Here is a 23,776-nt window from a genome sequence, read left to right as displayed (position 1 = left end):
GTATCATTCGGTACTAGCTCTCACACTGTCCTAATCACAACACCTTTTCCCCTCCCCTCTCCCCCATTTCTCCAATGTCCCCTACCCCTGTCCCCTCCTCCAAATCCCAGGCCCTGAGAGAGATATGCAGTGGGCAGCCTCAGACACACACACACACACACACACACACACACACACACACACACACACACACACACACACGAGAACTCAATTTGAAAAATACCTGTGCACAAATTGTTCTGGCATCAAAGTTGAGAGAGAAGATTGATTTCACACTGTGCCGTTTCATATTATGCCTTCCGGCCTTTTACCTTTGGTTACTGAGACACTGCACCAAGTCAGGGTCAGCTACATTACAGCACCACTGACAACAATATTCAGTTATAGTCAAACCTCAGTCAGATTAGAACGAAACGTACATGCCCAGGGATTTCTGACAGGTCAAAGGTCGTACATCACCCTCTCATGGTGCAATACAACTGCAGTAACACACTGACCCCTGCCCACCCTCCATATGTTATCACCTGTGATAACAGCCATTTGGTGTGTCTCTGCTCTGGGTCCAGGTGCTGACATCATCAACATGAGGTGGGTCTGACAGACAGTCACGGTGCACCAACTGCTTCAAGGCTACGTCCATGTATCAAGAGAGCTGTCTTTGAAACGATCAACCTTGTAGAGGTCTTTTTTCACTGTCCCCACACGCACAACAACATCGCTTGCTCGCCCACACACACACACACACACACACACACACACACACACACACACACACACACACACACACACAGCCTAGAGGAACACACACACAATTATACACATAGACTACTGTGCTGTTGCTCAGGCACCAGCTGTATCTTTCCTCTGCTCCATGCTGTGTTAAAGTGTTACACACCCACCACCTCCCAGCCTTCATTTGGGAAAATGAACCCCTGGAAGATTACCAAGGGAAAGGTCAACTGCGGTCAGTCACTCGGCCCCTTTACAACCCTGACCCCGCCTAGGGCTCGATCTCTATTTAGCACCAGCACCAACCCTGCAAGAGGCAAACTGACGAGGTCAGTTTGATGGTAATAGACCCAATGATCCTGACCAAGACTGTCCACCGGTAAAGTCGCATAACTCCTCAAGGTCAACTGAACAGACCCAAGGTTAGGTGACAACTGCTCCCAATATGGTGGTGCTAAGAGGGCAGGGCCTTGGTTGGAAGGTGTCTGTCTGTTGTTCTATTTGGCCTGAGTCCCTTGAGGCCCATGTAGGGACCGTTGTTTCCATTTAGTCACACCAATCTGAGCCTCAGCAGGGAGGAATGTGAGCGTGCCAGGCAGACCGACAGAGCGCCAAAGACAACAGAGCTGGAAAAAGAGCTTTACAAGGAAGAGGAGAGGAAAGCTGCCCCCCTGCTCTGTCCAACAGACCAGGCTCCACCAGACTCCTGTAAAAACACACATTCCACAGGGGGATGAGAGAGGGTGACGCCTGACTGCGACCCTCTTTGTTTTCTACTGTCACATAGTTACTAGTCTCTCTCTCTCTCTCTCTCTCTCTTTCTTCTCTTTTTTCTCGCTCTCCCCCCTCGCTCTCTTGCTCTTTCTCCCCTTCTCCATCTCTCTCTCTGAAATCTCACAGAGATAATCATATGAAATATGACCGACATTATTTGCTGGTTAACTGGATTACTGTGTTGTCTGTTCTGTGGGTTAAGGCCTCAGACAGTGATGGTGCAGTAATCCCTGTAAAAACCTCCCGTCTAATGCAAGGGGGTTCTGAACCCCAGTGTGAGGCTCACACAGCCAGCGTCTACTGCACACACACACACAGAGAGAGAACATGACACCGTCAGCATCACAAGGTTTGAAGACTCACACACTCTGAGGTTCCTGTTATGGTGCCCCCTGTATACCTCTTCTTTCCTTGTCCCCTATCTATTTGGTTTTACCCTCCCTCCTCCTCCCCCCTCCCATGCACTGTGTCAATGACAGCACAATGCACATTACCCTCCCTACCACCACTCTCTCGGTGTGGATTTCTCTTGTTTGGATAACATTTTCTTTTTATTTCTCCTATATTAACAGTAATCATTAAATCAGTGAATTTATTGACATGCCTGGTTACCACATTTCTGTTTTGTGTACAGTGTTTTATTTACATTTTAGGGCAAAATAAAGATTTTTTTAGATTTGTTAAAATAAGAACTAGAAAAAGCTAGAAAACAAATTGCAGTTGAAAGCGTTAGTGACTGGCCGGTTTCTTACATTGTGTCACGTGTGACTGTTCTTTTGACAGCCCAGTATTTTAAAGCCAGGTTCGTATGGAAATGCCTTCACTCCACTTGCACTGCTGTTGGAACTCGCCGTCGTTGCTTTTCATCCATCCATCCATCCGTCTGTCTGTTTTCTTCTTAATTTAGTGCATTCATTCATCTGTTCAGCACACAGCCTGTGCCTCATCTCCGCCCTCACACTATGCTCAGTCCATTCTGATTGGCTCATCGATCACTCAGCTGTTTGGACTGAAGTTTCTCCCCCTCACCAGCCCCACCTGGTTTTCCTCATTCTGATTTACAGATACAGATAGTTATTATGGGGGAGGGTTCCAGACTATTGGCTTACATTTGATTTCCCCCACCAACCTACATAACCCCTGAGAGGTGCTATTAGATTATTAGATCAACTACTACTCTCCTCAGCCAGTTTGTGTGCGGGTTGTTGCAAGCAGCCGCAGCACCATCCTACTGCAGTGAGAACTGAAAGCATCCCCAGTATCTCTGTGTCAATGGAGCAGGGAGGAGCCCACTGCAGCAATATCTGCAGTGCAGAGAGAAGAGGCTGCAGAAGTCATGGGAATTGTAGTCCTCCAGCCCCTCCTTTATTTATATCTTATTTATATCTGTCTAGAAACCAGCATGAACATGTTATATGGCGACACCATGCTAGGTGATGTATAGCCCCAGTTATTATAAGCACATATGTGATCCCTCCCCCAGCATATGAGGCCCAGTATGGATTCCTCTCATCTGTGCTCGGAGCGGAAGATCTGACAGGCACACAGATACAGCTCATATATCCCCCATTCCCAGGCTCCTCTCTACTGGGTGTTCCTGTCCGGAATTAGACGAGAGGAGAAAAACACAGACCCAAACAGAGCTAGGAAGTGGTGCAGTTACACTTTTCCCTGGTAAGATAGGAAAACAAATATTTGGGTATTTTATCAGCAAGGCCCTACAACAAATACTGTATATGAGGGAGATTATCAGTGGCTTTGGAGGGGAGTTGCCATTTCAACAATATTTTACGTGACTCACTTAAAACAAACCAATTAGGTAATGATATTTAAGTTGACGATAAGCAAGCGGGGAGCGTTTAATTAGTTATACAGATTGGGGGGGGCACTTGTTTGGGTAGAAATACCGATAAAATTGACTAAAATCCATCTTGGACAAAGGCAGACGGGCGGAGATTCAGCATGTGCTGTGTGTGACCACCACTACCCCTTCCACATGCACTAACCCATACTGCCCCACCACACCACCACCCTTAGAGCTCCATCCACTTCCACGGCTCAGCCTTAGCCTGCTCCACCCTAACCCCCGCCATTTGGCCTCTCTCTGTCAAGACAACCTCTCTGTCAAGACAATCTACTATGACCCTGTCCAACCATCACCTCACCTCTGTGCTTGAGCCCATCTCAGACTAACACCATTGGTCCGTTGGAGTTCTGTTGACCCTCCCCTTTTTGTATATGCATCATCATATACAGTCCAGTACTAACACTGTCTCTTTTTGTTAAACTCTTTAACAAAAAGCTGCATGCTGTTTCAATCCCTCCCACTTGGTTTTCTGTTTGTGAAATTTGATGTCTACTCTCTTTGTGATTATAAATATCATTTTTTGGGTTGGTATGTATGTTTTTGGTAGATTGCAGCACCCTGGTGAATGGTAGTAGAAAAGCTTGGAATAGTTATAATCACAACTGAAACACAACCTTTTTTTACAAACCTCATTGTTTCTGTTTTCTTTGTGCTTGATGATGTACTGTAGTTTGTAGTGGTGCGACAGTCTTGCATTTCACTTTGTTTTACTGCTGACCCATAGCAATATAACAGTCTCAGTCACGCACCTGATGTCTCCCTCTCCTACACACTCATACACACTCTCTCAACCCTGGGCCTTGCAATGGTAACCCAAGGCCCTCTTTCTCTCTCTCTCTCTCTTTTTCCCTCTCTCGCTGTATTTCTCTCATGACAGCTGCATATTTTTCATGGTGCTCCCCTCTGTCTTGGTTATGGAATCACAACAAGCTTGGAGTTTCTGGTCCTCTTTCTGTTAACGCAAGATTTCCATACCTCATTTTGTTCCATTTGTTTGTGTATGATAGATCTCGCTCTCTAGCGGTTCATATATGTATGAGCGTGTGATACATATATTACCGTCTCCTTTCTCCTCTTCCTCCCTCCCCTCGTACCTCCCAGTCAGCTGATGATGTTCTCTGTGTTACAACGAGTAGAACACGGGACTGTTCATCCCCAGTTTGTAAGCTTTAGAGGTTTTAATCAGCACCTGTTAGGGTAGGATCCTTCTCTACCCCTCAGTGTGGACATAAGGATGTTAGTACAGAGATGACACACAACAACCCGTCATAGTAGTGGAAGGCTAATCCCTCTTCTCAGTCTCCCTCCCTCCTCCCCTCCCTCCTCACCTCTCCCTGTGCTGGAAGACACTGATGTCACATGGTGTAGGAGGTGATGATGATGATGTGATATGTGTTTGTGACCCGTGCCTACGGGGGAAGCTTTTCTTATTATTGGAATGTTTTTGGTCTTTTTCCCCTCTGTTCTGCCTGCCAGGATAACATCGGGCACCGGCTGCTTCAGAAACATGGCTGGAAGCTGGGGCAAGGACTGGGCAAAACCATGCAGGGTAAGAAGACTATCTCTCTCTCTCTCTCTCCCCCCATACTCCTTTCTCAAATGTGCGCTAATACTGTCTCTACTCTGCCTCACCTTTCTCCAGGTTTTATTTGGTACTTTTCTTGTTTTGTTTATTTTCGACTGTTTCCTTTTTATTTCTTTACCACCATGTACTTTTCTGATCTCGCTGTCTTCCTCTTTTGGTAGATAGAACGGATCAGAGTATTTAGTGACATGACCCTGGTGCAGTTGTCCCTGTTGGTCTTGCACTGGTCTTCGCCAGAACTAGGTGTAGAAAGGATAGTGTAATGAACCCTGGGACAGGACGGGAGTAGGGGAGGGGCAGAGGGAGGGAGGAGGGTGGTAGTGTTTGTTCTTTGTGTCACTGCTGTTCCCTTCCCATGATGCATTTAGCCTAGAGCAGATTTGACTAAAGTGGGCCAGAGTTTTTTTTTGAAGGGGACGAAGAATGCAAGCTCCCTTGAGACACACTGCCCTCAGCCAATGGGAGCTGCTGTTCATTCTCCTCCATAAATACATAGTCTGATGGTGGAGTGCCTGTGGACACCCAGCCTGGTTCCACTGTGAAGTGTGTAGCAGCCAGAGTCCAGGTCTGCTTCTCAGATGTTCCACTGATCAAGAGTCAAGGTAGTTTCACCCTGTGTGTGTTTGCCTTTGAAAAACTGTATCACGTTTGGAATTTCACCTCAATTTATAGAATATCTTAGCTTCATAGCCGTGGTGATTAGTACAGTGAAACTAGCCACTGTAGGGTTAGATATGTGCTCGTAGAAGATTGCACAGTTACCATAACTGATGTGGTCTGTATCTAGCTATGTATAGCCTAATATAATAGCCTATTTCATGCCTTTCTGTTCTACCCTCCCCAGTCTTTAGTTAAAGTAATTTAGTCAATATGTTGGTTAGATTAAAAACTGTTAATCTCACTCCCTCCATTTCCTTTATCGATCTGGCACTTTATTTAAATGAATTAAAAGCTCATCTGGTTGAAGGATTAATGGGTTACCAAGGGGGCACACTGGTTTTGCGTTATTTCAGGGTTTCCTTGGTAATTAACTATTAATTCACTTCTTATTGGAATGAATCGCATTGATGCGTATTGTGTGCATTGATTGACCACAGCTCATGTCAGATGGTGTTTTTAGTTGGCTGGCAAGTGTTTGAGCATAACAGCCTCTGAGTTGAGTAGTGACAGACCGACCGTACAGTCAGTGCACTCGGTGTCTGTCTCTGCAGTTCCTCCTCCCTCAGGCCTGTAATGTCCTGGTGAACTTTCATTAGCCTGCCCAAACACGTGTTTGCATGTTATCTGTCTGCACTTCAGTGCTAGTACAAGCTTTCATGTCTGTGTTTGTGTATAGGACTACCTTGGTCTGAAAACGGCCTTCAGAATCTCACGCAGAGCTGTTGGCTGTGGTTCATGGTGTTTTTCCTCTATAGGCAGGGATTGGCTGGCCCAGCATTGACTAGAGCTGTGCAGGATGGGGGGCGGAGCTGGCTGGAGAGAGCTGTGTTTGTGTGGGCGGGGCTTAGGCCACCTCAGCCTCTTCTTTAGTTCAGCTTTGCTCAGCTCACAGCCTCATTGGCTTGGTCCTTGTGGTGCAGCGCCCTGGCTGCTCTCCACACAACTCCTGCCTGCTATGCTACATTCTCTTCCCTCGCTCAGTCTCTGCCCCCCCCCATCTCACTTCTCCCCGGCTCTCCCTCTCCTTACCCTATGCTCTCTCTATAGAGGGTGATATATAGCAGGGGTCTAGGCTGACCTTTTTTTTTTTTTACAAGGAGGTAATAAAGCTAGAAGCCTTACATTTCCTAGATGCACTGGTGCTCCTAAATTAAAATTCCAGGTCGCACAACTAAATATTTAGGCGCATATGCGAGTAGCTTTCCATCAGCTTTGAATGATGTCATAGTTGGCAGGCTGTTTGGTCCATGCAGTCTATTGAGAATTGATTAGAGTGAGTGTGCATACTTTATGGGGCTAAGTCCAGGAGCCTTAACCTCTTCCTCCAACTCCTTTCACCCCTAGCTAGCTACACAACCCAGACCCGTCTTTCACCCCTAGCTAGCTACACAACCCAGACCCGTCTTTCACCCCTAGCTAGCTACACAACCCAGACCCGTCTTTCACCCCTAGCTAGCTACACAACCCAGACCCGTCTTTCACCCCTAGCTAGCTACACAACCCAGACCCGTCTTTCACCCAGCCTTCTTTCATCCCTCCATCGTTCCTCTCTTTCACCCCGTTGCCTTAGTCACACCACCCTCTCCCTACACACCCAGCAGGAAGCATCTGGGCTGCATTACAACATCCTAATGGGAAACATCTGCTCATTCTCTGACTATCTCCTAACACACTGTCTTGTTTTCAACCGGGAGACTGTGCCTGGATGCCTTCTCCCTCTCAAAACCATACGCTACTGGGGACTTGTCCTGTTGTTCAGTCTGACACCCTGAGCAGGTGTTGGTGATAGTGAAGAGATTGTAACAATGTGTCGAATGCGACATTTGCATTTTACCGTCTTACTAAGGCCTGTGTTAGAGAACCTTGTTTTTATACTTGCTTTTAGAGGAGGAGGCAGTTAGAATGTTGCTTATGCAGCTGTAGACTGCCAGCTTCCCTGCAGCAGCCTCAGGTTCAACATCAGGATCTGCACTGAGTTAAGACCTGCCTCAATCAGGTCAGCTGGCTAAATGTGGAAGGGAGACGAGTGGAGTGTACGTAGCTCAGTGCATTCTTTTAGTGTCTGCATTTCTGTCTGTAGTGTTTAGCCCTGGCTTATCTAGCTGGTAATCTGTCCCACCCTCCCATTTGGCAGCACTGTGCTAAACACAACAGTCACACAGAGGAATGCTACACAGACACACACACACAGCAGCTTCAAACACAGCAGCCACTGTAAATGGAAACCAACAACGCTCTTGTAGGCTAAGAATCTTTTTGAAGATGTTGCTACACTTGTATCAATGACTGATCATCTCTGGCCTTGAAGAGAACAGCCAGTGTGTTGCAGCTCGATTGTTGATGGTCTTGACGCTGTCACATGAGGAATGGTGGATTGAAGTGTTGCCTGTTGAAGGTGGGCTCATGGCAGAGAGAGTGTCAGTGTTGGTTGTAAGGAGGTTGGCAGGGGTTCCTGGTATTGCTGCTCTCTCTCCTCTGCTCATGGACATATAGGGCCTTCAGTCCCCTTCTCTGTCACCAGTTACCAGCCAGAGGCCCTATAGTCCAGGACACTGCCTCCTACAGGACACATTGGGAACTACTTGTCTGTGAGTGGGCAAAAACACTGCAGTGACCCAAGACTGATACATTGATAACAGGATTGAAATAGACACACTACATTAGCAGCTCTAGATGCTGTTTGTCTGTCTGTGGGTGTTTTTGTTTTTAAATAAGCATTTTAAAAACGGTCCTGCTGTATGATTGTCAGTAATCTAGCGAATAAAGGGGGTTGTATTTGTGTGTTGGATGTGATTAGTACATCATCTGTAAGTGTTTACATCTTATGTACTAAGCAGCAGGTAGCCTAGCGGTTAAGAGCATTAGGCCAGTAACCGAAAGGTTTCTGGTTCAAATCTCAGAGCTGACCATCTGTGCCCTTTAGCAAGGCACTTAACCCTAATTGCTCCTGTAAGTCACTCTGGATAAGGGCGTCTGCTAAATGACTCAAATGTAAAATGTTTAAGTGGGTACATGGGCCCCTGTTCCAGTTGAGAGTAACTCTTGTGTTGTTGCTGTTCGCATGGTGTCAGTACAGTGTGGTTATGTAAGCAGTGTGCTCTGCTCTGTGGGTAGCTGAGTCTGTCTGTGGCGCTAGCCTGCCTGCATGTCCAATTGTTGTGGGTATTAATGGTCCTGTGTCTGAACCCAATAACTGTGGACAAATATGGTAATGTACTTTACTCCGGAGTGGACAATCACCGTATCACGCCATTACATCACTATAGAATTCATCTGTGGGATCATATTATAATAATAATAATACAGGATTATAATCGTTCTCTCCCCCCCTGTCAGAACAGAAGCTTTTTTGAATTGATAGCAATGTGTCCCCTGTGCTTTGAGTTTTCACTGTATTGACTCTGTTCTTATTTCTTCTTTTGTTCTTTTTGCCCCTTTTTTAGGTAAGGTTTGTTGGATTCCCTCTATGTCAGTGTGTGTATGTGTGTATGTCTGTGTGTGTGTGTGTGTGTGTGTGTATAAGTGCGCGTGTGTGTGTTTCTCCTACTCTACAATTGACCTCAATGTAACACCCCCCTTTACAATGTAGGCTAATACTGGCCTCTCTCAGCTTCCTCCTCTTGGCTTTATAAACCACTAAACTATTATTTCACTTTTCACAATCTGCTCACAAGTACCTACAGCGCTTTGATTCCAAGTACGAAAAACCCAACCAAAATCCAATTAAAATCAAGGTAGATCCTAGTAACCAAAGATTGCGTCACATCCTGTAGAATCATCAGCTCCAAGTCTCTTTAGATTTGTGTTTTTCCCTTTGCGTGTACGTGGCTGCCACGGTTGGGGGTTCTGATTGGCTGTGACCACAGCTCAGTCTTTTGAATGGCTTGCAGAGTAGACACGTTTTCCCCATCTGCCTGTCTGCCTGTATCTACCTTCAAACCTGTGGAGTGAGTGTGTACTGTATGTATGTGTGCGGTCGTCATGTGGGACTGAGACGTGTGTATTTGTGTGTGTCAGTCACTGACGGGGGCCCTTGGGAAAACTTACAGGGAAAACCTCACTCCACCCTCCTGCACCCAAAATGTGTCTGCCCCTCCTTCCCATGTCCACCAACGTCACACACACCCATCATCCCTCTCCCTTTGGCCTTCCTCCCTGCACAGCATGCCTGTCCCAGAGGTGCAATCCTGCCTGCCTCCATTGTGTCAGTCATCTGGGGATTTAAGCAGTGCTCCATGTAGGCTACCGTGCTACACTCAAGGGACCCTTCATATACTCCATGGAGTACTTCAAATTCACCTCTAAATAGTCATTTGGCTGTTATTTTCCTGTTGTTGCACACTTACAGTGCTAGACCAAGTATCCTAAGCACTGCTCAAAGCCCTGTGGCCCCTTCTTCAGGTACATTTCTGTTTATGTTCACCATCCTGGGGGTAAGCATGTCCCAAACTGAGCTTGCTGACGGTGGGACAGTGAAGGGATTTGGGGGAAACTAGGCTAACCAGGCTGACAAGACAAACATCTGTCTGTGAGGCTGACAGAGGGGAGAATGATGGCTGTGTGTCGAGTGGTGTTCTGTTGTCAGGGGCAACTGATTGGTTGCATGCTCATATCAAATGAGGCATGGTCATTCCTCCTTACTGTACCAGATGCTCTAGATAGATAGATAGATAGAATTTTAACACACTACATTTAAAGCAAAAAGTGGTCCTCTGTAGCTCAGCTGGTAGAGCACGGCGCTTGTAATGCCAAGGTAGTGGGTTCGATCCAAGGGACCACCCATACACAAAAATGTATGCACGCATGACTGTAAGTCGCTTTGGATAAAAGCGTCTGCTAAATGGCATATTATTATTATTATTATAAAGCATGATATGTGGGACAGCCGGACAGGGAACCTCGCCCTGTTCTCCTGTTCAAGTGGATCTGTCCTCAGATTCAGCTGTTTAAACAATCATCCCCTACCCTGAAGAACAGAGTCCAACTGAACTCCCCCAGAGCTCTTATCTGATTTGGATGTTATTGATGCCAGCTGCTGGCTCTAGCGCTCATTCTTTGGGGTATGGTGAAGGAAGGGTGAGGTGCCTTGGGGGTTACTTACCACAGATATCAGGCGTATAGGATTTTGGGCTTACCTCAAGAGAGGAACAGGGTCCAGGCAGCGCCGCACCCCTGGGAAATTGGGGTTTAAGAGCCAGCCAGATGGGGCCAGGTTAGGGGATTGGGGACTGGGACGGTGGGTGGGTGAGAAAGTGTGGTGGTGAGAGGAGATCCCTGTAAGCACCCAGAGGGCCAAGAGTGAAGAGGAGAGGGGGGCTCTAATCCCCACAACCCTCCCAACTCCCATCCCCACCCCATCCTCCCTTCTCTATGTGCCTCGAATCTTCCTGCTTAACCAATTGGTGTTTCTTTTTTACAGCGATTTGATCCTGCCCATGTTGTGCTGATGGTAAACTTAGTGGTAAATGTTATTTTTCCCCCGATTGAATTGTTTTTATATTCTTTTGTTTTTTTCCTCCCATTTATTTTCATTTGTTGTTTTCCCGTCATCAGAGCACCAATGCTACATAGGCTTTCAATTCTTTCTCTGTATTAGTCCTCATTCTGCTGCTTGTATATTATCATATATACATCTACATTACTCTTAGAAACATTCTCATTTTGTTTGTTTTCAGTTTTTGTTTTTTTTACCTTGTGATTCACACTGTGATTTAGATGCACACTTTTTTGTCCTGCCCCTTTCTTTTCCACTGGAATGGGTAATGCTGAAAGTATTGTCACTGTGTTTTTAAAGATGGTGATAGTTGGGGACATCTTCTGTAATTGTAAAAAATCGTATTTCTTGAAGATTGGGTGCCTGGATTGTGACTCCTCCCCAGTGTTCTCAGTGAACTGGTCCATTGGTGGAGAGCTTTACTGCAGTGGCCTGTCTGTCTGTCCGTGGGCTGGTCTCAAGCACTCCCCCTTGTGGTGGTACTGCACAATATTTGCTCTAATAGTCTAGGTCCATCAAACTCAACTCGGGACCTCGAATCTAGTTACACTGCATTTTTTAATTGTTCTACTCTAATCAGGGACTGATTTAGACCTGGGACACCAGGTGGGTGCAATTAATTATCAGGTAGAACAGAAAACCAGCAGGCGCCGGGCCGTGTGGGGTAAAAGGCGCTGCATCGTCATTCGGACGTCTGCATTGGTCATGCAGCATTTATGGTAATACAGCCTCTGCGGAAGTCAGGGCATTCATACTTCTTGCGCTTCGAGGAGCAGCTCAGAGCTGTTGTGAAGGAAGTTGTCAAGGAAGTGAGTTTGTGTTTATACGGGACCTCCCACCCCCACCTACCATCAACCAATCATGTCAATGCGGAGCTATACAGAGCCCTCCACATTGTTACAACATTTGAGAGGCGCATGGCGATGCGGTATGGAGCTCAATTTGGCAATTGCGTCACACCCTCCATACGGCGCCTCAGACCACATTTTCGGATCATGCATAAATTGGCCGAAAAAGTTGAATACCCCTGGTCTAGGAAGGATCTGAGAAAAATGGCCTAATGGTCTTATTAGGTAATATAACTAGATATGTCTTTATATTATGTAGACTAACTCTGTAAGATATTATTAAGCCTACAGTAAGTATGGGACCATGCCTTCATGTGTCCAACCGGCGGACAGACACTGTAGTGGGGTTTGGAGTCCAGACAGGCCCTTATTATTTGATACACATGCGACTATAACTTAAGAATTATGATTATACCATTGGGCTGTGACCATAACAATGATACAAGAACAATTCAGAGAACAGGCAGATGTTAACAGAGAGGATTTCAATTAAATAGTTTTTTTGCTCCATGGGCTAGGAATTAATTAGTCTCACATCTGTATTCTGGCACTAATGAATACAGTAGGTATGTAAGCCTATGCTGCTGCTCTATTATGCCAATGCTGATTAGCACGCTGGCTTCCATTGCAATAGAAGACCTTAGTCACTGTATTATCACTAGTCCCTTTTGATATGTCTTGTTTTATGTGATCAGACCGCTAATGTCGTTAGAGCCCTACATTATTAGTCATCACATGATTTAAGATGCAAACAAAATATGCTCTTTTAGTTTCAGAATAAGAGACTACAGTCTATCCTCCTCACTAGTGAAGTAGGTAGGGGGGCATGTGGATTAGAATTAAGCAATAAGGCACGAGGGGGTGTGGTATATGGCCAATATACCACGGCTAAGGGCTGTTCTTATGTACGACGCAACACGGAGTGCCTAGATACAGCTGTTAGCCGTGGTATATTGGCCATATACCACAAACCCCTGAGGTGCCTTATTGCTATTATAAACTGGTTACCAATGTAATTAGAACAGTAAAAATAATTTGTTTGTCATACCCGTGGTATAAGGTCTGATAACCACAGCTTTCAGCCAATCAGCATTCAGAGCTCAATCCACCTGGTTTATAATGGCTAATAGGTTGTGCTATGTGGTAATAATAGTTCGTCATTATTTGTTTCAGATTGTGGATTTGTTAATTCCTAGCCCTGTTAACTATAGACAAGTATCTCTTAAATGTTCATAATCGCTCTTGCCCAAGGGTATAAACTGAGTCTAAAATCGATTAAGAGGATAATAACGTAATCTTGAGTAAGAAAAAAAAAAACTGAAACCAAACTGAAGTGCTGATTGGAGTCTTATCTGATTTACTGTGTACCTGGCTGCCAACCAACAGCCACTGCTGCAGCAGACTAGTCCAAATTCTGTTTTGTGCTTTTTTGTTTTGAGAACCCCTGTCTGTCTGTCTGTCCAACCCCACCCCATACTCTATTTTCTCAGGTAAGTATCCCCTCCCCTGCACTGTCACCATGGCGATTCCTGGCCTGTGACGTCACTCCGCTGTAGTTCAGTGCTTGTGTCCTTTTTTACTCCCTCTCTCTCTCTGCTTCGTTTGGCTGATTATGAGTGGATTAAGCAATTACCTGTCAAATCTCCAACATAGTTTTGATCTTTTTCTGTTTCATTCTGTTTTCTGGTTGTTCTTGGTTTGTTTATTTATTTTTTAAAAGTTAATTTCCTTCTGATCTAGCTCTTTTCACAGCTTACGTTAACATGGCTTAAGTAGACTGAGAGAAAGAGGAGCAGAGACTGTTAGACCAGGGCCATGATGAGAGAGGCCTGGGGTAGAGAGGGGGAGCAGAGGCTGGGTCTCCTATGGGACAGTACAAGGGGTTATGGAGGGTAGGTCAGTGAGTTAGTCACTGAGCAGTTCAGAGCGGGGTGATGGGGAGGCTCTACTGTACTATGTTGTCGCAGTGGTGTTCTGCTCAGTAATCTGTAGCAGCTGCGTCAGCCAGCCCCTCCGGCAGTATTGTCCTTGGTAAACTTGGCGTTCTTGTTGAACAGGACTGCGGTACTGGAAGAGGGAGGGGAGAGCGAGAGAGAGGCTACGATCAGCAGTAGAGACTGAAGGGGGGAGACAGAGATACAGATACAGGCTTAAACCCTGTCCTTGTTTTTCTCCAGTACACTTTATCCCTCCATTTCCTTGCCCTCTCCCCCTCCCTTATCCAAATGGATGTCTCTGAACTGCTCATATGGCCTCTGCTGGTTACCTCTCAGAACTAGGATCAGTGCAGCAATTTGGATGTATCTTTCTAGAAAAGAGAGAACCCAGCTGAAAGGTAGTCAGGGTACTTAAGCTGTGCTGTGCCTGGTGGCTGTGGTAAGCTGTGAGAATGGCTAGTGTTTGGTTCACTGTAGCTTTTCTGGTCTCTTTGCACTTCAAGGCAATATTCTCTAACCCCAGCACCCTGTGCTCTAAAAGCAGGCTGTCCCCGAGCTGTCCCCCCGTCCCGGTGTCAGAGCCTCACCTCCCCCTCTCTCTGTCTCTCTCCCCCCAGGACGCACCGACCCTGTGCCCATCACCCTCAAATATGATGTCATGGGGATGGGACGCATGGAGATGGAGGTAAGACACTGTCAGTGGCTCGCAAAATATTGATGTTCTACAACGTGTATCCTACGACATACACTCTATAGGTGTAAAATGGGTCTGTGTATTTGTGAGTGCTATTTTAGTTTGTTCTTATGCGAGTTTGTTAACTTACATATACCCTGAATGTGTGTGTAGTTGGACGTTGCCGAAGATGCTACAGAGAAGAGGAAAGTGCTGGAGGTGGAGAAGGAAGTCACAGAGGAATTACAGCAGAAATACAAGGTGAGACGCTTCTTACTAGCTAACTCAATCCAGCCATACATACACCTCTGTTCTCAAGGTCCTCGTTTCAACAATCTCTCACTAGCATTCGTTCACTCGTTTCAAGGTGACCCTGTTTCCTGCATTTGCATACTTGTTCTTACTCTTTCTGTCCCTTCTTGCTTTTCTCCTGTGCCAGTGAGTCATAGCCCTGTCTGGTTATGATTCTGCTGCCGCTCTGTGTGACTATGCAATAACATCGGCCTTGGAGAATCATAGAGCCTCTCCTGTTCCTCCTCTCCCACTCCCTGTTTCTCACTCCCTCGCGCTTCTTTCTTGTAGAGAAAATTGGATGACTTTATGTGAGGAGTTGTAGTCATGTTGCCTGTGCTGGTGTGGGTGGTGGTGTGAGATTCTGGATATAGGAGACAAACACAGACAGACGGACGGATGCTCAGTCAATGGAGCTACTGGAATGCATGTGCCAAATAACTTATCTTAGCAGGTTACCGGTATGTCTGCAGAAATGGTATTCGGAAAGTATTCAGACCCCTTGACTTTTTCCACATTTGTTAGGTTACAGCCTTATTCTAAAATGGATTAAATTGTTTTTTCCCCCCCTCATCAATCTACACACAAGACCCCATAATGACAAAGCAAAAACAGGTTTTTAGAAATGTTAGCATATTCATAAATTTTTTTTTACTGAAATATCACATTTACATAAGTATTCAGACCCTTTACTCAGTACTTTGTTGAAGCACCTTTGGCAGCGATTACAGCCTCGAGTCTTCTTGGGTATGACGCTACAAGCTTGGCACACCTGTATTTGGGGAGTTTCGCCCATTCTTCTCTGCAGATCCTCTCAAGCTCTGTCAGGTTGGATGGGCAGCGTCGCTGCACAGCTATTTTCAGGTCTCCAGAGATGTTCGATCAGGTTCAAGTCCGGGCTCTGGCTGGGCCACTCAAGGACATTCAGAGACTTGTCCCGAAGCCACTCCTGCTTTGTCTTGGCTGTGTGCTTAGGGTCATTGTCCTGTTGGAAGGTGAACCTTCGCCCCAGTCTGAGGTCCTGAGTGCTCTTGAGCAGGTTTTCATCAAGGATCTCTCTGTACTTTGCTCTGTTCATCTTTCCCTCTATCCTGACTAGTCTCCCAGTCCCTGCCACTGAAAAACATCCCCACAGCATGATGCTGCCACCACCATGCTTCACCGTAGGGATGGTGCCAGGTTTCCTGCAGACATGACGCTTGACATTCAGGCCAAAGAGTTCAATCTTGGTTTCATCAGACCAGATAATCTTGTTTCTCCTACTCCCACTCCCTCTGAGAGACCTTTAGATGCCTTTTGGCAAACTCCAAGCGGGCTGTCATTTTACATTTACATTTACATCATTTAGCAGACGCTCTTATCCAGAGCGACTTACAAATTGGTGCATTCAACTTATGATAGCCAGTGGGACAACCACTTTTTTCTTCTTCTTTTTTTTTAAATGGGGGGGTGGGGGAGGGGGGGTAGAAGGATGACTTTATACTATTCCAGGTAGTCATGTGCCTTTTACTGAGGAGTGGCTTCTGTCTGGCCACTCTACCATAAAGGCCTGATTGGTGGAGTGCTACAGAGATGGTTGTACTTCTGGAAGGTTCTTCCATCTCCACAGAGGAACTCTGGACTTCTGTCAGTGACCATCGGGTTCTTGGTCACCTCCCTGACCTAGGCCCTTCTCCCCCGATTGCTCAGTTTGGCAGGCGGCCAGCTCTAGGAAGAGTCTTGGTTCCAAACTTCTTATATTTAAGAATGATGGAGGCCACTGTGTTCTTGGGGACCTTCAATGTCGCAGAAATGTTTTGGTACCCTTCCCCAGATCTGTGCGTCGACACAATCCTGTCTCAGAGCTCTATGGACAATTCCTTCGACCTCATCGCTTGGTATTTGCTCTGACATGCACTGTCAACTGCGGGACCTTATATAGACAGGTGTGTGCCTTTCCAAATCATGTCCAATCAATTACCACAGGTGAACTCCAATCAAGTTTTAGAGACATCTCAAGGATGATCAATGGAAACAGGATGCACCTGAGCTCAATTTCGAGTCTCATAACAAAGGGTCTGAATATTTTTGTAAATAAGGTATTTATGTTTTTTAAATTAATGTGCAAAAATAAAAATGAAACATTTCGCTTTGTCATTATGGGGTATTGTGTGTAGATTGATGAGGGGAAAACATTTATTTTATCAATTTTAGAATAAGGCTGTAATGTAACAAAATGTGGAAAAGGGGAAGGTGTCTGAATACTTTCTGAATGCACTGTATAAGTAATAACCTGCGAGCACAATCCTTGTACGCCTCAATTTGTTACCTTATGTGATTTAGTTATTTCAGTTATTGAACTTTTAACCTCAATGATAAACAACCATCGAGTTTCCTGTTGCTGATTGGAGAGGGGGCAGATTACTCAACCAGTACCAAGCCCTATCATAGGAGAATAAAGACCAGATTATACTGGCTCTGATCTTATTTAATCTTTTCCATTTTCCATTTTCATCTCTAATCTGTATCAATGTCACTCACATCTCCCGTCTCCACCCCACCCCTCCTTAACCCCAACAATAGGACCAGGTGGAAAAGGAGAAGGCCATTGCTAAAGCCCTGGAAGACCTGAGGGCCAACTTTTACTGTGAGCTGTGTGAAAAACAGTACCAGAAGCACCAGGAGTTTGACAACCACATCAACTCCTACGACCATGCTCATAAGCAGGTGAGGAGGACCTCCCCCTATCCCCACGCTGCTACACCCCTACACACACTAGGTATACTGCCACAGTGTACACAAGCTTAGAGAAACAGAGCCTTAAATCCCAGTAACTCCAGAAACAAGTGTAAGGAGCCTGTCTCAGTGGAGAGAGCTTTGCGGATATAAAATGGTCTTGTTGAATGATGTTGCTGCACCATTGCCCTTGCTGTGGATGCAGAAATCCTTACCTGCTCTCTTTCTCTCCCTCATCCCTATTTTTCTCCCTCCATCGGACCCAATCTGTTTTTCTCCTCCTCTCTTCCCTTCCTCTCTCCCTCCATCCTGCCCTTGGTGTGCTGCTGCAGAGGCTTAAGGAGCTGAAGCAGAGGGAGTTTGCAAGAAACGTGTCATCGCGCTCCCGGAAGGGTGGGAAGAAGCAGGAGAAGCTGCTACGCAGGCTGCATGAGCTGGCTGAGCAGAGGAAACAGCAGAACCGGTAAGCACATGCTACAGTATATACTGTACACTCAACTGCCCTCTACTGGCTGGAGTGGAGGCTGTGACCCAATAATGAATAATAGCTGTGTGGCAGCTTCCCATCAGTGCAGTGTTTGCAGCACTGACTAGTGGAATGCAGATGTATGTGCAAAGAAAAATTATAATTTAAAATGGTGTTCTGGATGAAACGCATCACACATGAAACACATAACCTTAATATGTTCTTTATTGTTGTGTTTCAGTACCCCAGGAAGTGGTCCCATGTTCAAACCCACCACCGTGGCAGTAGACGGGGAGAAGGGGTGAAGACGGGAGTGCTGTAACCCCGGAGTATGTTCCCCCTGCAGACACTGCCATGGAGGGCTCGTCAGGGGAGGAGAAGAGCAGTGGGGGTCAGGCCTCCCCCAAACCAGCCCCCACCATCAGCTTCTCCCTGGGGAAGAGCAGCTCATCCCCGGCCGGGGCCTCCAAGGTCAGCGTGTCCTTCTCCTTCGCCAAGAAACCCCCGGTGAAGCTGGAGACGGCCGCAGCAGTGTTCGCTGAGCTCCATCAGGATGAGGAGGAGGAGGAGGGACAGGAGGAGGGAGGGGAGAAGGCCGCGGGACAGGAGGAGACGTTAGGCTGCAGCACCGAGAGCCCCAAGGGAGGAGGAGGAGGAGAGAGTGTAGCAGCAGGGCCAGAGGAGGAGCAGCCACAGCAGGAGCAACCACAACAAGAACAACCGGAGCAGGAGGAGGATGATGGCGCCTCCTTAGCCTCCACCCTCAACAAGCTGAAGATGATGATGAAGAAGGAGGAAGGCTGGGCCGGCCAGGAGCCTGAGTACTACCACTACATCCCACCAACCCACTGCAGAGTCAAACCCCGCTTCCAGTTCCTGGTGTTCATGAAGGCAACAGACCAGTGTGAGATCAGGGAGCAAGAAGAAGAAGAAGAAGAGGTGGAAGAGAAGAAGACAGAGAAGGTGGTAGCAGAGGTTTCCGAGCAGACACCGCCAAAAGCTACTGACTGCAAATCAGAGGAGCCAGAGAAGACTCCTGCAGCTCCAGTCACAGAGCCTACTCCCACTCCCTCATCACCTAAAGTGAAGACTGAAGAGGCCTCCACCAGCTTAACAGACCCCCCTCCCACAACAGCCCCCACTGCAGTACCAGACAGCAAGCAGGAGGCCCCACCACCAGTCCTAGAGCCCAACTCAGGCCCCAAAATCCCCACAGGCCCCTTCTTCCTGGTCCTGAGCAAAGACGAAAGCACCACTCTGCAGTGGCCCTCGGAGCTGCTGGATTTTACCAAGGCTCAGCCCGCTCTCTCTTACAGCTGCAACCCCCTCTACTTCGACTTCAAATTGTCCCGCAACAAAGGGGCCCGTGCTGGACGAGCAGAAAAGTCCTCCAAGCCCGCTGTTGAAGGAGCTGAGAAAAAAACCAATCCAGAGGCAGCTGCTGCAGTCAATGAGGGGAATTCTGCTGCTGCCGCCACCACCCCTGGGCCCAGCACTGACAACACTGATAAGGAGCAGCCCTCCTTAACAGTTGAGGGTGGCCAAGTGGAGACTGAGGAGCAAAAGCTACAGAGTAGCACCAGCGGAGCCAAGAAGAAGAAGAAGAAGAAGAAGAAGAAGAAGCATAAGAAATCTGGCAAAGGCTCCAAACGCAAAGAAAAAGAGAAGGGAGCCGTAGTGGACGGGGACGCAGAAACTGAGATCCTAGGAGAGAAAACCAAAAAGAAGAAAAAACACAAACGAAAGAAGAGCAAAAACAAAGGTGAAGAGGGAGGTGGTGGTGATAAGGAAATACCTAAAGAGGAAAAAGCAGTAGCAGCAATGTTTTCTAGTGCTCCCCCAGCACCACCAGCAGGAACAGGATCTGATACAGGAACGGAACCTGGGAAGAGGAAACGACCAGCCAAAGAAGCACTTCAGAAGTCCGGGGCGGAGGAAGGTGGGGCAGGGAAAGGCTCTGACGAGGCCAAGCCCTCTGAGGAGCACAACGGCACCAAGCGTCTGAAGACAGACCCCAGCGCCCCACCCAGCGCTTCCTGCTCCTCCTCGGCCCAGAAGAGCCCCGGGCCAGGCAGACCACCCAGCAGTGAGAGTGAGGAGGAAGGAGGTGGAGGCTCCGCTTCACGATCCAGCCGCCGCAGGTCCACCCCCCGGGAGGGGCGCCGGCACCAGAGCGAGGACTCTGGCCGCTCCCGAAGCCGCTCGTCGCATCGGGGAGATGGGCGAGGGAGCAGCCGGCGGCGGCACCGCGGCCAGGCCTCCCGTAGCCAGTCAGACTCCAGTAGCTCAGAGCGCTCCTCCAGCGCCTACAGCCGCCGCAGCTACTCAGACAGCTACAGTGACGACAGCGACGGGGGCCGCCACCGGAGACACTCTAAACGCTCCTCTGACTCCGAGTATGATCGCCGGGGAAGCGGCGGGCGACGGCGCTCCAGAAGACGTCACTACTCTTCCTCGTCCTCGGAGGACTCTCGCTCACGCTCACGCAGCCACAGCCGCAGGAAGAGGCACCAGCGGCGGCACCGGAGCAGCTCTCGGAGCTCTAGCAGCAGGAGCCGCAGCAGCAGCGCCAGGTCGTGGAGACGCAGCTACAGCCGCAGCCACAGCTCAGCCAGCCGCTCCTCCAGCTCCACCAAGGGCTCCCCTCACCGGGGTCGGGGAGGCCGGGGGAGCCACAGGGGCCGGGCAGACAGCGCCACACGCCGCCAAGACTTCAACCGCTCCTGCATCTACCGCTCCCAGTCCCCCCGCTCTGCCTCATCACGAGCCCCAAACCGCAACAGCAACTCGTCCAGCTCCCAGAGCCAGAGGGCAGGGGGGTCCCGGGGAGACGGAGAACAGAGGAACTCTTCCTCACATTTCACCGCCCGCCAGCTTCTGGATAAGATCCAGTCCAGGAAGGGATCTGATGTCCCAACCACAGTGACCAAGTCTGGCACCAAGATCAAGGACCCACCATCAGGCTACTTTGGGCCCAAACTGCCTCCAGCTCTGGGCAATAAGTCCATGCTGCCCCTGTTCGGCAAGCTCCAGGCAGGGAAGAAATACCCTGCGATCCCCCTCACCCGGCCTGATGGTGGAGAGAAGTCATCAGCGGGGAAAGGTTCAAATGCCGGCGAAGAGGTCATCCTGATGGAGCCCATTCGGGAGTTCCCCCCACCTCCTCCCCCTCCCCCAGTTCATAAGAAGGTGGAGGAGACGGTAGTAGTAGTCCAGGAGGAGGCCCGCCACCTCACCCTGGACACACGGGTACTTCATGAGCCCCGGTCGCTGTTCGATCAGGAGCCCTCCATGTTAATGCCCATGTACCAGGGCGAGCCCGGACAGGACCCCTCCCAGAACCCCATGATGGAGCCCCTCATGCCCGACATGCAGCAGCAGCCACCCCCCATGCACGCCTACCCCAACTACCCCCCACCCAGCCTGGAGGAGGAGGACATGGGCATGGAGGCAGAGGAGGACGGTCTGGCCCCGCTGGAGAGCCAGCCCATCACCTTCACCCCAGAGGAGATGGAGAAGTACGGCAAGCTGCAGCAGGCTGCCCAGCAGCACATCCAGCAGCAGCTCCTGGCCAAGCACATCAAGTCCTTCCCCTCAGCCGCAGCAGCACAGGCTGCAGCGAACATGGCTGCAGCAGCTAACCATCTGCAGCCGGCACCCCCTCCCCCACAGCAGCAGATGATCCAGATCCACCAGCCTGCCGTGTCTGCAGCCTCGGCCACCTCCATCACCACAGTACAACACCTCATCCAGCAGCACCACGCTGCTCAGGCTGCAGCCATGGGCATTCACCCACACGGCCCCCACCCGCACCCCCAGTTAGCCCAGGTGCACCACATCCCCCAGCACCACCTCACCCCCATCTCCCTGTCTCACCTGGGACACTCTCTTGGCCACACTCTGGGCCACCAGTTGGGAGTGGGACACGCTGGACTGATCCCTGCCCACCACACAGCCTTCCTCTCTGGCCAGCCCATACACATTATCCCAGCCTCGGCACTTCATCACCACACCCCCTTAGCCCTCCACCACATACCACACTCATCCCTCTACCCAACGCTGTTCGCCCCCCGGCACAGTAACGCCGCTGCGGCAGCCGCACTGCAGCTCCACCCCTTCCTGCACCCCATCTTCTCAGGGCAGGACCTCCAGCACCCCCCTAACCACGGCTCCTGAGAAGGACCTTCACTAGAGCCATGTTTCCACATCAGAGGAGGGTGTTTTGGCCAGAGCAGGCCTGGTTAAACATCTGAGTAAACAGGGAGAGAGGGAGGTGTAGTGGCACCATTGTGCAGCAGGTGATGATGAGGACCTCATCAGACTGGCCACCATTAGACCACTGGTCAGACAGAGGTGCTGAGATATGCTGCCTGTACAGAGGTAAACAACAGACATTTCCTGTGGGCTCTTTGAATGGACCCCTCCTTCTGACAGCTGACTGACATTCACCCTGAGGTTTCTGGACAGGGTGGAGGAGGGTTTGTGGCAACCTCAGTTTGTTATGAATGGGTACCCAGGTTAATAGGAGAAAAAGAAGCAGAAACCTCTGGAGTATTTTTTTTGTCCCAGTTTATACCTGATTGTTGCTGTCAATGTTCTTTGTTTTCTACAGCCAAAGAGACGCAGTGGCTGAAGCCATACGCAGGATGGTGGTGTGGGAAAGGAAAGGGGGAGGGGAGAAGAGATGGGGACTTAGGGTGGCATCCTAGACTGGAAACAGCCTTGACTTTGTAATGTAATCTGGTGGCTCTAGTCTACTGCCTGACTTCTGTTGTCATTAATATCTTATGTTCTCACACGACTACTTGCTCTCTTCATGACCTGTAATATTCACCAACACTTTGTAATACAGTATAGTGTATATAGATCACTGAGCAATGTGAAGTATCCCTCTAATATGATGGGCATATAAGGGGATGTTCTTTATTACTGACTAATGAAATGTTGCCCATAATGAAATGTAAATTGTCACTGGTGGGGGAACACCAATAAGAGGTTGGGTGAAGCTTAAGTTTTATTGGAGGTACTGTGGGGGGGGTCACACCCTCTTAGTGCTGTAGGGTCAAAGGTCATGTTGTTCCAGGTGGTAGTGGTTGTATATCGAAATGACTTGCACTGAAATCTGTACATCAAGATGCTGCTTTCGCATCATGTAACAAATGTATGATTGTAGTATACTGCAATAATTGTATTTTATTTTGTTTTGTTTCTAAATTATTTTCCAAAATGCTCCTCGAAAGGAATGTTTTTTTCCTCTTGTGTAATTTTTGCTCAATGTAAATAAAATTGCTGTAGGTAACCCCAATAACATTCTAGAGGTTTGTTGCTACTGTAAAAAAAAAAAATAACTATGAAGGAACGAAGATGGACAAGAATACTTTATCAAGGCAATTTCTGAACTATTATCCTGTATGGGAAGGGGTGGGTGACGGGACTGCCCTGTAAGTGGCAGCAATGGTATGTCTTTTTTAAATATTATGATGCGTCAGCAAATAAAGAGTTTTGAGTTGCTACATGTCTGTCTGTTTTAACTATGTTTAGCTGGTGAAGAGTGAAAAGTTTGCAGTGGTATGACTAAGGGTTGCGAGCAATACATAGAACAAATTTCCAGTTTGGGTACTTCCAGTATGGTACATTATAGGCAGGTTACATACAGTGAGGGAAAAAAGTATTTGATCCCCTACTGATTTTGTAAGTTTGCCCACTGACAAAGACATGATCAGTCTATAATTTTAAT

The 23,776-nt window shown here is 48.1% G+C and overlaps 1 protein-coding gene across 1 annotated transcript in view; it reads left to right on the top strand.

The window, feature by feature from the left end:
- Window positions 1-23,552, top strand: part of LOC123482616 (G patch domain-containing protein 8-like) — a 39,035-nt gene extending 15,483 nt beyond the window's left edge. The window contains 7 exon segments of the mRNA XM_045210910.1: window positions 4,847-4,919; window positions 14,512-14,579; window positions 14,742-14,828; window positions 17,421-17,564; window positions 17,906-18,036; window positions 18,281-18,377; window positions 18,379-23,552. Of these exon segments, the coding sequence (XP_045066845.1) occupies window positions 4,847-4,919; window positions 14,512-14,579; window positions 14,742-14,828; window positions 17,421-17,564; window positions 17,906-18,036; window positions 18,281-18,377; window positions 18,379-22,215 (4,437 nt within the window). The 3' untranslated portion in view covers window positions 22,216-23,552.
- The last annotated feature ends 224 nt before the right edge of the window (window positions 23,553-23,776 follow it).

Source organism: Coregonus clupeaformis, chromosome 35 (assembly GCF_020615455.1).
Source record: "Coregonus clupeaformis isolate EN_2021a chromosome 35, ASM2061545v1, whole genome shotgun sequence".
NCBI classification, from domain to species: Eukaryota; Metazoa; Chordata; class Actinopteri; order Salmoniformes; family Salmonidae; genus Coregonus; species Coregonus clupeaformis.
Note: the sequence above shows the minus strand (reverse complement) of the source record. Positions and strands in the feature narration are given on the sequence as shown.